The 12698-nt window shown below is 42.2% G+C and overlaps 1 protein-coding gene across 2 annotated transcripts; it reads right to left on the minus strand.

The window, feature by feature from the left end:
• Positions 1–237: 237 nt before the first annotated feature.
• Positions 238–10761, minus strand: LOC112266656 (homocysteine-responsive endoplasmic reticulum-resident ubiquitin-like domain member 2 protein). Of its 2 annotated transcripts, none has more exons than XM_024444336.2 (9): positions 10420–10759; positions 9674–9994; positions 3746–3823; positions 3450–3566; positions 3007–3140; positions 2692–2823; positions 1465–1755; positions 1059–1170; positions 238–700 (listed from the first exon to the last, which is right to left on the minus strand). In XM_024444336.2, exons 2-9 carry the CDS (start codon positions 9818–9820, stop codon positions 530–532), a joined length of 1182 nt encoding a protein of 393 aa, XP_024300104.1. In that variant the 5' UTR covers positions 9821–9994; positions 10420–10759; the 3' UTR covers positions 238–529. The 2 variants fall into 2 exon arrangements, with proteins under 2 accessions (XP_024300104.1, XP_024300105.1); XM_024444337.2 differs by having other exon boundaries at positions 559–700; positions 1059–1124; positions 10420–10761.
• Positions 10762–12698: the final 1937 nt, after the last annotated feature.

Raw genomic sequence — 12698 nt, forward strand, 5'->3', positions numbered from 1 at the left:
ACCACATTCACCATATGGTGTGATTGGTAAGATTTATACTGGATCAAAATGTTTTGTTTTTTTACGTCTTTGTTTTCATTCATGACTCAAACAAACGAACGTGAGGTTCCATCTGAACTGAAATTCATATTACCCTCATATAACACAACAAATAGGATTTAGGGTGGTGTTCTTTAAAACTGATTGTTTGATTCAAGCCAGTCCTACAAGTTTATATTAAATACAATATTACACAGATTTACAGTTCACATACTTGATTTATTATTTCACTCAAATAGGTTTAATTATCATGGTATTAAACATAATATTACACAGGGATGTCCTTTTCCCCCAAAGCTCATTGTTGTTCACTTCAAAACCAGTTCAAAGCCTTTCTGTTTGTGTGGCTGAGTGACCACTCAGTTCTTCTGTAGTGCCCTGTGATCCAGTAGATGTACAATGATTGTGTAGACAAGGGTGAACTCGCTGGGCATACTAAGATAGTGTATTCAGTCCAGTCAGTAGTGCCATTCTCACATGGCTCATTGGCTCAGTTGGCAGCATTGGGTGGCCCCTCAGGTATGAGAGACATGAAGAATGTGACAATAAAAGACCAAGTCGTAGAGAGAAAGCCAGCATGGGGAATACCATTGGGATCCTCCAGTCCTTCCTCTCCACTGTCCCCATCATCGTCCCCCAAGCCTTCATCCATCACCCGCTCCTGTGTAGGCCGAACATGGCAACACGTAAATTAGTCATCACACAGAAACTGGAATACTGGATAAATGTTTTCCTCTAACATTTCCAACAAACTCTTTCCATCAAAGACATATTTGCTACACGCATCAATGCAATTGTAATCATTCACCATAGCAATACCATATTATGTTACCAGACACGCATTACATAAATAATTCATCACTGCTATTACAAATTAAATTACTGTATAATTCAAGGAGTTCTCTGTCCTGGGATGCCTTTGGTTGAGTTTAACAATTCCTCATCGTCACTTTCAGGGCAAAATTGGGCCTGAGGCACTTTAACCTTTAGTTTACGGTCAGACGTCAATAATGACCTACCATCTCTTGGAGGTCATGATGAAGGTCCGCCTCCATCTCATCCTGTTGGGGCCCATATCCATGGTTCTGAAATTCATTCTCCGGGTTAAAAGGGAACCACCCTGCTTGGTGCCTAACGTAAATACAGAAATAGCCATTGACAAAACCTGTGATCCATAATGGGTGACTGTTCACAACACATTTGTTGGGTCAAAGACCCAAGAAAACCCAGATAGAAAGGTATAGGGTTAATATAAAGGATTCAGAACAATCTCATTTTCAATTTACAGTCTAGCCTGGTCCCAGAGCTGTATAGCTAATGCAATGGATATTGGCAAGACAGCACATACAGATCTGGGTCCAGTCTAGTATGTCACTTAGCAGGGACACATAGTATTAAGTTGAGAGGGTGCAGGGGAATACTCACAGATATAGCAACAACATGGCGCCCATCACCATGACAAAGCGGCTAAAGGAGGAGTAGAAGTAGACTATGCTGAGCAAGATGGCGATGCGTGACACCGTGTACACCCAGTCCAGCCAATCACGGTTCTGCTCTTCTTCATTTAGATGCACCTCTCCTCCCTGGGCGTTCATCTGGATGTCAGGCTCGCCACGGTGCTCCCCCAGGGGAGGTGGGTTCAGAGGATCTGATTGACCGGGCTGGCTCGAGAGCAGGTCAGTCCTAAAGTGGTGAGATGAGGCAGCCAACATCTGACTGAAGGGCAAGAGATACAGAGAAAAGAGAGAGAAATGGATGTAAAGAGAAACTAATCAGCGACAGATTTCATGAGAATATTCAAAAATCTGCATAAAAACGATATGCACATTTTCCCACCAGAGATAATTCCATCAAATGGACTTGTTGCAGATAAAAGGTTGTGCATGATGACAGTGCGAATAAACATTTATTTTGCGGTTGAATTCCCATGTACCGTATAAAAGATAAATGGGTTTCCATCGCTCGGTAGCCTAATAAACTGCATGATTTCCCGAGACGTTGTCACGAACGTCGTATGAATAATTGGACCAAGGCGCAGTGTGAGTAGAGTTCCACATTTTAATGATAGTGAAACTTCCAAAACGACGACAACGACACGTAGCGCACATAGGCGCTCACACAAAACAATATCCCCCATAGCAGGAGGGAAAAAAGGACGCACTAAGTATGATCCCCAATTAGAGGTAACGATTATCAGCTGCTTCCAATTGGGAACCATACACACACACCAACATAGAAATATAATACCTAGAAACCCCCGTAGTCACGCCCTGACCTATTACACCATAGAGAGCCCTCTGCGTGACAGACGTAGTGGGAGGACTACACACCATATCATTGCGTGACTTCAAGTTTACTTTGATATGATAGTTATTATATAAACTTTTGCGCATAAAGGCATTTCCATCACCATTTCTCACATAATTATTTTAAAGACACAAAAAGATCCCGCCATGCTGAAAAAACACATTTTCTGTAAATAATTACGAAATTGTAGTCATTTCTTTCCCCCCATCAGCCCTGTCTTGACTTTTTTCACATGTCAATTCATACTGAAAGTCAGATAATTGTGATTGAATCTCAATGATCGCATATCTCAGCAAGGGTAATTGAGCATATTGTCCAACAGTTGTTGTGAGACAGCAGACTTACTAGTGCATGTAGTATTGCCGGGCGTACACCTGCTGCCACCACAGCAGCGTCATGGGATTGTACTGTATGCCAGGGTAGGCTGGCATGTTGTTGGTAGGGCCTTGCTGTGGAGAGAACTGGTTCCACATGTAGCTGCAATAGAAGTACACAGCTACGGGTAAACAGTTCGGCATTACCTGTAGAACAATTAACACATACAAACACAAATCTATTAGGAAGTGAGAGCTCTCAACAGTACTACACCTCTTGGACAATCATAACATGTGGCCAGAACTAACAGTGTTATAATTGAGAGGTTGGTGTATAAGGGCTTACGCTTGCATTAAGGCAGGGTGTGCTGCATGGTTAGGGGCGGGGCCTGTGTGATGTCTCAGCCCGTCAGAGCGCTCTCCAGTGGAGGTTGATTGGCCATCTTGGCTATGGGAGGAGAGACGGGGGCTCTGACCCGTCTAAGAAAACCAATCAAGAAGTTGATTATTTTACTTCTCTGACTCCACTTAACAAACTTTTCATTCATCAGTAGCTGTGTGGATTTACAACAGAGAGTAGGCCTAGGTTAGCCTTGTCCCAGATCTGTTTGTGCTCTTGCCAAACCCATAGCTCATTGACAAGCCATTTTTTGGCATGACAATGAGTGACAAGGAGTTGGCATGATAGCACAAACAGACTACAGCTAGACCTAGGTGTGCTGGGATGATGAAATTAGTGGCAATGAACAGAGCAGTAGGATAGGTGTTGCATGCATAAGTGTAACTCACCGTGAAGCCAGTAGAGGGGACTCCAGTGGCCTTGTTACTGTGGCTGATGTGGAGCTTGGGGGACCCAGGAGGGGTGCGAGATGCACACACCAGGTGGACCACGTGGTACTCATCCTGCTGTAAGAGTCATCCGTGGCCATTAGCAAGGACAGCCACACTATTGCATTGACAAAGTACAATCATCAGAGGAATCAGCTTGACTTTAAGAATGAGATCTAGGATGAATGCATACATTGCTGTAATCTCTGATCAGAATATCTGTCAAGATGAAAGATAAATTAATGCAGCAGACAGACCTTTCTGAGCACATCTTTCAGTATTAAGTGATCCAAGAGGAGCTTCCCAGAATACACCAGCCTCTGGTCTTTGAAGCTCTACAATAAAAATCAGATAGTTGAGAACATAGTAAGCATTTCATTGTAAGGTTGTATTCGGAGCACGTGAGAAATAAACGTGGATTTGATTTGATCGACGAGATTTATTATCTGACCCTGCTGGTCATGTATGACAGTCTTGAAAAACCTACTCTTAAATCTCTAGTCAGAAGAGCAACCAGAAGAGGACTGGTCACCCATCGGATCCTGGTTCCTCTATAAGTTTCTTCCTAGGTTCCTGCCTTGTATCAAGTTTTTCTTAGCCACTGTGCTTCGGTCTCTACATTGCTTGCTCTTTGGGGTTTTAGGCTGGGCATCTGTAAAGCACCTTGTGACAACTTCTGTTGTAAAAAGGGCTTTATAAAATCAAATAAAAATTTAATAACCCCTGAAAACAGGGGTTTTCCTTTCGCTTTCCTTCACTTTGGGTCCAGAGAAGATTCCCTTTCACTTTCTTATAATTCATAAGAACATGTAAGTAGTAGTGATTGAAATAACTAGAATAGCTTAGACTCAGCTCCCAGACTGTGACGGAAGAGACTTGGAAGGATGCCAATGCGAGACTAGTCTTACATGCTGACCACACCGCTCACGTTCCGTGCGCTGCAAAATAAATATACACATACATGTTATTCAGTAATTTCATCCAAACAGCTTGAGCGGCTGCATAGCCAGGCACTAAAATAGAACTTGGTTCGATTTTTGACACTTGATGCACTGGAAAGATGAACTAAGGTCCACACTCCAGTCCAGTTGGTGGTGGTAATGCACTTTAAAGTTGGTTGCCAACCACCATATAAAGTCCACAGCAGAAAAAGAATGAAGGAGGAGTGATTACTAGAAACCAACCAGGTTTCCCCTTTTATCTGTGGATTCATTGTCAGAGTAGAGAACACATGATTTTGTGTGACTCATGAGTCAATATTCTACAAAGAAGAAGAGGATCTTGTTCCTTTCAGGAAAAAGAACAACCCAATGTTTATATCTCAGGTCAAATTAGCTAGCAACAGCGCTCAAGGTCTCCGCTAGGTAAAGCCCCGCCTTGTCTTGGCTCACTGGCCACCATAGCAGCACCCATCCGTAGCACACGCTCCAGCAGGTATATCTCAATGGTCACCCCCAAAGCCAATTCTTCCTTTGGCGGCCTCTCCTTCCAGTTCTCTGCTGCCAATGACTGGAACGAACTGCAAAAATCTCTGAAGCTGGAGACTCTTACCTCCCTCACTAGCTTTAAGAACCAGCTGTCAGAGTAGCTCACAGATCACTGCACCTGTACATAGCTAATCTGTAAATAGCCCATCCAATCTACCTCATCCTCATACTGTATTTATTTATCTTGCTCCTTTGCACCCCAGTATCTCAACTTGCACATTCATCTTCTACACATCCTACCATTCCAGTGTTGAATTGCTATATTGTAATGACTTTGCTACCATGGCCTATGTATTATCTTACCTCTCTTATCCTACCTCATTTGCACATGCTGTATATAGATGTTTCTACTGTATTATTGATTGTATGTTTATTCCATGTGTAACTCTGTTGTATGTGTCGAACTGCTTTGCTTTTTCTTGGCCAGGTCACAGTTGCAAATGAGAACCTGTTCTCAACTAGCCTACCTGGTTAAATAAATAAAAGGTGAAATAAAAAATAAATAAAAAATACAAATAACATGCCTACAACTTTAAAGATGCAAAATATATTTTTTGTGTGAAACGAACAGAAAACTTGAGCATGCATAAATATTCAACCCCCAAAGTAAATACTTTGTAGAGCCACATTTTGCAACCATTACAGCTGCAAGTCTCTTGGGGTATGTCTCTATAAGCTTGGCACATCTAGCCACTGGGATATTTGCCCATTCTTCAAGGCAAAACTGCTCCAGCTCCTTCAAGTTGGATGGGTTCCGCTGGTGTACAGCAATCTTTAAGTTATACCACAGATTCTCAATTGGATTGAGGTCTGGGCTTTGACTAGGCCATTCCAAGACATTTAAATGTTTCCCCTTAAACCACTCAAGTGTTGCTTTAGCAGTATGCTTAGGGTCATTGTCCTGCTGGAAGGTAAACCTCTGTCCCAGTCTCAAATCTCTGGAAGACTGAAACAGGTTTCCCTCAAGAATTTCCTTGTATTTAGCACCATCCTTCAATTCTGACCAGTTTCCCAGTTCCTTCGTATGAAAAACATCCCCACACCATGATGCTGCGACCACCATGCTTCACCTTGGTGATGGTGTTCTCTGCGTGATGAGATGTGTTGCGTTTGCGCCAGACATAGTGTTTTCCTTGATGGCCAAAAAGCTCAATTTTAGTCTCATCTGACCAGAGTACCTTCTTCCATATGTTTGGGGGTCTCCCACATGCCTTTTGGCGAACACCAAACGTGTTTCCTTATTTTTTTCTTTAAGCAATGGCTTTTTTCTGGCCACACTTCCGTAAAGCTCAGCTCTGTGGAGTGTACAGATTAAAGTGGTCCTATGGACAGATACTCCAATCTACGCTGTGGAGCTTTGCAGCTCCTTCAGGGTTATCCTTGGGTCTCTTTGTTGCCTCGGAATAATGACCTGCTTGCCTGGTCCGTGAGTTTGTGGGCGGCCCTCTCTTGGCAGGTTTGTTGTGGTGCCATATTCTTTCCATTTTTTAATAACGGATTTAATGGTGCTCCGTGGGATGTTTTGGATATTTTTTTATATCCCCAACCCTGATCTGTACTTCCCCACAACTTTGTCCCTGACTTGTTTGGAGAGCTCCTTGGTCTTCATGGTGACGCTTGCTTGGTGGTGTTACAGACTCTGGGGCCTTTCAGTACAGGTGTGTATATATACACTGAGATCATGTGACACTTAGATTGCACACTGATGGACTTTAACTAATTATGTGACTTCTGAAGGTAATTGGTTGCATCAGATCTTATTTTAGGGGCTTCATAGCAAATGGGGTGAATACATATGCAGCACCAATTTTCTGTTTTTTATCATTTTTGGAAGAAAGTAATTTTTTTCACTTCACCAATTTGGACTATTTTGTGTATGTCCATTACATGAAATCCAAATAAAAAACTATTTAAATTACAGGTTGTAATGCAACAAAATAGGGAAAATGCCAGGGGGATGAATACTTTTGCAAGGCACTGTATGTGACTTGTTAAGCACATTTTTACTCCTGAACTTATTTGCCATAAAGGGGTTGAATACTTATTGACTCAAGACATTTCAGCTTTTCATTAGTAACATTTTTGCTCAACATAATTCCACTTTGACATTATGGGGTATTGTGTGTAGGCCAGTGACAAATCCCAATGTAATCCATGTTAAATTCAAGCTGTAACACAAAATGTGGAAAAAGAACAGGTTTGAATACTGAAGGCACTGTACAGTTTAGTTAATCGGATTGACAGGATTTAGGAAACAAAGGATTAGGCTAGACGTATTAGGGCAATGACAGCATCAGTGGTAGCGAGACATTTGAGTTTACATTGACATTCTTGTGATGTCAGTGCTACAGTAAAGCTGAAATCTAAACCAAAATCGTATCTTTTCAACAGACTGTTTTTGTTAAGGCTCCGTCACCTGGTTAATACTATTATGGTAAACAGTAATGAGATCGATGGCACGAACCAGAGAAGTTGGAGAACACACAACAGACTGAGATTACTAGACAAGAGTGCTGTTAAGTGCTCAGTGTTTACAATGATTACTGAGCAGGAACCGTTATTAAATCAGATTATAGGGGAGAACAAAGTAATCGCAGGGCCCTTATTCCAGCCTGACGTCAAATCTACATTTTCAAGCCAAGAACATGTTCAAATATATGCCTTGCACAACCTTTTATTCATTGCTTTCTCCTCTTCCAGCCTCTCTTTTCCTTGTAGAGTAGTTTGCTAAGGTGTGTTTTGACATTCTTTCAGATGCGGTTATGGGTTATAAAGTCTCATTCCCACAGGTAATAGGTTTTCACATCACTGACATTAAGCTATGTATTTCAGTAATATGACATGAATTCAAAAGTGTTGGCCTACATATAAGCAGATGTATTTCCAGGTTAGGAAATCATCACTGTGTAGCAAAAAGCTATTACTGGGGTACACAGGATGTTGGTGCAGAACATGTGAAGCTATAAAAATGCAATTATTGTCTACATTAGTTTTTGCCACATTTATTTTGTTAGACACCTTGAAGCATACTTTTAAATTATTATGTGAGTTACCCCTTTTTCTCCCCAATTTCATGGTATCCAATTGTTGTAGTCTCATCGCTACAACTCCTGTACGGGCTCGGGAGAGACGAAGGTTGAGGGTCATGCGTCCTCCGATACACAACCCAACCAGCCGTACTGCTTCTTAACACAGCGTGCATCCAACCCGGAAGCCAGCCACACCAATGTGTCGGAGGGTACACCGTGCACCTGGCAGCCTTGGTTAGTGCGCACTGTGCCCGGACTGCCACAGGAGTCGCTGGTGTGCAATGAGACAAGGACATCCCTACCGACCAAGCCCTCCCTAACCCAGACAACGCTAGGCCAATTGTGCATCACGCCACGGACCTCCCGGTCACGGCCGGTTTGTGAGAGAGCCTGGGCGCGAACCCAGGGACTCTGATGGCACAGCTGGCGCTGCAGTACAGCGCCCTTAACCACTGCGCCACCCGGGAGGCCCTGGCCTTGAATCATTTCATTGAAACATGAGGACTGCTTCTTCTGTGGAGTGCCAATATGGCCGACCGGTGGCTTCGAAGCCTCTCATTGGCCAATGCATAGCATCAGCAATCCAGGGTTCATATACAATGCATTCGGAAAGTATTCATACCACTTGACTTTTTCCATATTTTGTTACGTTACAGCCTTGTTCTAAAATGGAATCAATTACTTTTTTCATCAATCTGCACACAATACCCCATAATGACAAAACGAAAACAGGCTCTACATTTTTGTAAACGTATATAAAATAAAAACCTTATTTACATAAGTATTCAGACCAATTGCTATGAGACTCGAAATTGAGCTCAGCTGCATCCTGTTTCCATTGATCATCTTTGAGATGTTTCTACAAACTGATTGGAGTCCACCTGTGGTAAATTCAATTGATTGGACATGATTTGGAAAAGGCACACACCTGTCTATATAAGATCCCACAGTTGACAGTGCATGTCAGAGCAAAATCCAAGCCATGAGGTCGAAAGAATTGTCTCGGAGCTCTACGGACAGGATCGTGTTGAGGCACAGATCTGGGGAAGGGTACCAAAAAATGTCAGCAGCATTGAAGGTCCCCAAGAACACAGTGGCCTCCATCATTCTTAAATGGAAGATGTTTGGAACCACCAAGACTCTTCTTAGAGCTGGCCGCCCGGACAAACTGAGCAATCGGGGGAGACCAAGAACCTGAATGTCACTCTGACAGAGTTCCTCTGTGGAGATAGGAGAACTTTCCAGAAGGACAACCATCCCTGCAGCCCTCCACCAATCAGGCCTTTATGGTAGAGTGGCCAGGCGGAAGGCACTCCTTAGTAAAAGGCACATAACAGCCCGCCTGGAGTTTGCCAAAAGGCACCTAAAAGACTCTAACCATGAGAAACAAGATTCTCTGGTCTGATGAAACCAAGATTGAACTCTTTGGCCTGAATGCCAAGTGTCACGTCTGGAGGAACCTGTTTTTGCATTGTCATTATGTGTTATTGTGTGTAGATTGATGAGTGCTGCAGAGATGGAAAAAAACTATATAATCAATTTTAGAATAAGGCTGTAACGTAACAAAATGTGTAAAAAGTCAAGGGGTCTGAATACTTTCCAAAAGCACTGTACATCATTGATCTGAACAGACCTCAATCTCACTGTACGTAAGCCAGAGCCTACTCACCGGTTTACTGGGATATACATGTGAGATATGGGTTTTTAGTTTCTCCACTGTCCAGTTCAGGAAGCAGTTGATTGTCTGGTCATCATACTTCTGGTTGGGTGCCTTGATGACAAGGATAACAGGACTGTCGGCAACACCCTGGTCCATGTTTTAAACCATCAGTGAGTGTCCTCTTGGAGTCTTATGGTGCCTTGCACATATCCCAGATATGTTGTGCTGGAACAACAGAACGGTCTCTTCCAATGCGGAGGACTGCTAAATATGACAAATCTCCAGCTGCAGGATGTACCGTTAGCTAATACTGGGGCACAACATTGAAACCTGGAAAAAAAGATGAAAACCACATTGTTTGGACAAGTTTACCCTGTTATGCAAGTGAAGTCAAATGACTTACACCGACTAAATCCCTAGCTAGTTAGCTATCTATGGTTTGTCAGAACAGAAAGTGGCAGGTATAAATGAGGATCACTTCTGATAATGCTTAACGTTACTTGAGAACTTCACAGATGTCCCTTTTTTTTAAAGTTATGACATTGACTAAGTACTAACTACTGTAGGCTTGTCAATCAGGTAAACTGAGTGTTAGCACATATAGCTAGCTAGCAACCAGCCTATGGTACCAGCAGAAGTTTCAGCGCTAACGCTGGCTAGCTAACAACAGTTATCTTAGGTTATCCTAAATGTTGGTAAAGCAGATGACGTTGATCAGTCTCGCAATATCAGGCCGATAAAATATATTTACCCACCTTGGCTTCCAGCGACTGAACTTTAACTTGATCACCTTTAATTAAAGATCAGTTACAAATCCTTGAATATAATCTAAATATCCGACGTGTTGTTGATGTTGGCCTGCTAGCTAGCTGCTAGCTAAAGGAAGTGGAAATACATTATCGTGTCTAAAACAGCTGTTCTGCCCACATTCGGAATTCGTATAATCGAATCGCGTGAAACGAGTCTGAAAAACGGTAGTACATTTCGTTATATGCTTGTTATATGCTCGCTCTATTACATTTATACTAAACAAAAATGTATAATATTTTACTGAGTTAGTTACTGAGTTACAGGGGGGGGTCATAACCTGGAGGGGTGTCTGGTGGTCCTCACTGAGAATGTTTTTGTTCATCTAAAACTTATTTCCTGCATTTTCACACAATCCTATATGCTGTCTCCATTTAGAACAAAAAGTAATCAAAAATGCCCACTGTCATAGAGCTAAGTAAGGGATGATCATGAAATATGTTTAAGTGGTTAATAAGACTGAACTAGATCAGAGGTAATTAAATAATAAATATTGTGTTACACCTTTACTAATAGCCTAACAAATGAACAACTCTTGAAAAAATAGACTTTTGATTGTCTTTATTAAGAATTTCCGCCAGACCAACCAGCCAGCCTGAGCCGCCTGCACACCTGACCCCCACTAGTCAATAACTAACTCTCCCAACACAAGTTCCTTCCTAGTTCCCACATATTTTTTTTTAGTTCCCAAGATAAAAAAATGTATATATAAAAAATTTAAAAAACACATACACCTCAATTATACATTAACACACAGAAACAGCAAATCCTCCATATACAGTGCCTTGCGAAAGTATTCGGCCCCCTTGAACTTTGCGACCTTTTGCCACATTTCAGGCTTCAAAGATAAAGATATAAAACTGTATTTTTTTGTGAAGAATCAACAACAAGTGGGACACAATCATGAAGTGGAATGACATTTATTGGATATTTCAAACTTTTTTAACAAATCAAAAACTGAAAAATTGGGCGTGCAAAATTATTCAGCCCCCTTAAGTTAATACTTTGTAGCGCCACCTTTTGCTGCGATTACAGCTGTAAGTCGCTTGGGGTATGTCTCTATCAGTTTTGCACATCGAGAGACTGACATTTTTTCCCATTCCTCCTTGCAAAACAGCTCGAGCTCAGTGAGGTTGGATGGAGAGCATTTGTGAACAGCAGTTTTCAGTTCTTTCCACAGATTCTCGATTGGATTCAGGTCTGGACTTTGACTTGGCCATTCTAACACCTGGATATGTTTATTTTTGAACCATTCCATTGTAGATTTTGCTTTATGTTTTGGATCATTGTCTTGTTGGAAGACAAATCTCCGTCCCAGTCTCAGGTCTTTTGCAGACTCCATCAGGTTTTCTTCCAGAATGGTCCTGTATTTGGCTCCATCCATCTTCCCATCAATTTTAACCATCTTCCCTGTCCCTGCTGAAGAAAAGCAGGCCCAAACCATGATGCTGCCACCACCATGTTTGACAGTGGGGATGGTGTGTTCAGGGTGATGGGCTGTTCAGGGTGATGGGCTGTGTTGCTTTTACGCCAAACATAACATTTTGCATTGTTGCCAAAAAGTTCAATTTTGGTTTCATCTGACCAGAGCACCTTCTTCCACATGTTTGGTGTGTCTCCCAGGTGGCTTGTGGCAAACTTTAAACAACACTTTTTATGGATATCTTTAAGAAATGGCTTTCTTCTTGCCACTCTTCCATAAAGGCCAGATTTGTGCAATATACGACTGATTGTTGTCCTATGGACAGAGTCTCCCACCTCAGCTGTAGATCTCTGCAGTTCATCCAGAGTGATCATGGGCCTCTTGGCTGCATCTCTGATCAGTCTTCTCCTTGTATGAGCTGAAAGTTTAGAGGGACGGCCAGGTCTTGGTAGATTTGCAGTGGTCTGATACTCCTTCCATTTCAATAGTATCGCTTGCACAGTGCTCCTTGGGATGTTTAAAGCTTGGGAAATCTTTTTGTATCCAAATCCGGCTTTAAACTTCTTCACAACAGTATCTCGGACCTGCCTGGTGTGTTCCTTGTTCTTCACGATGCTCTCTGCGCTTTTAACGGACCTCTGAGACTATCACAGTGCAGGTGCATTTATACGGAGACTTGATTACACACAGGTGGATTGTATTTATCATCATTAGTCATTTAGGTCAACATTGGATCATTCAGAGATCCTCACTGAACTTCTGGAGAGAGTTTGCTGCACTGAAAGTAAAGGGGCTGAATAATTT

This window comes from Oncorhynchus tshawytscha, linkage group LG13 (assembly GCF_018296145.1).
Source record: "Oncorhynchus tshawytscha isolate Ot180627B linkage group LG13, Otsh_v2.0, whole genome shotgun sequence".
In the NCBI taxonomy this organism is placed as follows: domain Eukaryota; kingdom Metazoa; phylum Chordata; class Actinopteri; order Salmoniformes; family Salmonidae; genus Oncorhynchus; species Oncorhynchus tshawytscha.

Bases quoted from the DNA above. Each gene is read 5' to 3' on its own strand.
- LOC112266656 (XM_024444336.2), bottom strand. From the start codon at position 9,820: ATGGACCAGGGTGTTGCCGACAGTCCTGTTATCCTTGTCATCAAGGCA. The intron at 3,567-3,745 runs GTCTGTCTGCTG...TGACTCTTACAG, and splicing joins TGAAAGATGTGCTCAGAAAG to CAGGATGAGTACCACGTGGT. The intron at 1,756-2,691 runs GTAAGTCTGCTG...CTTGCCCTTCAG, and splicing joins CGGCAATACTACATGCACTA to TCAGATGTTGGCTGCCTCAT.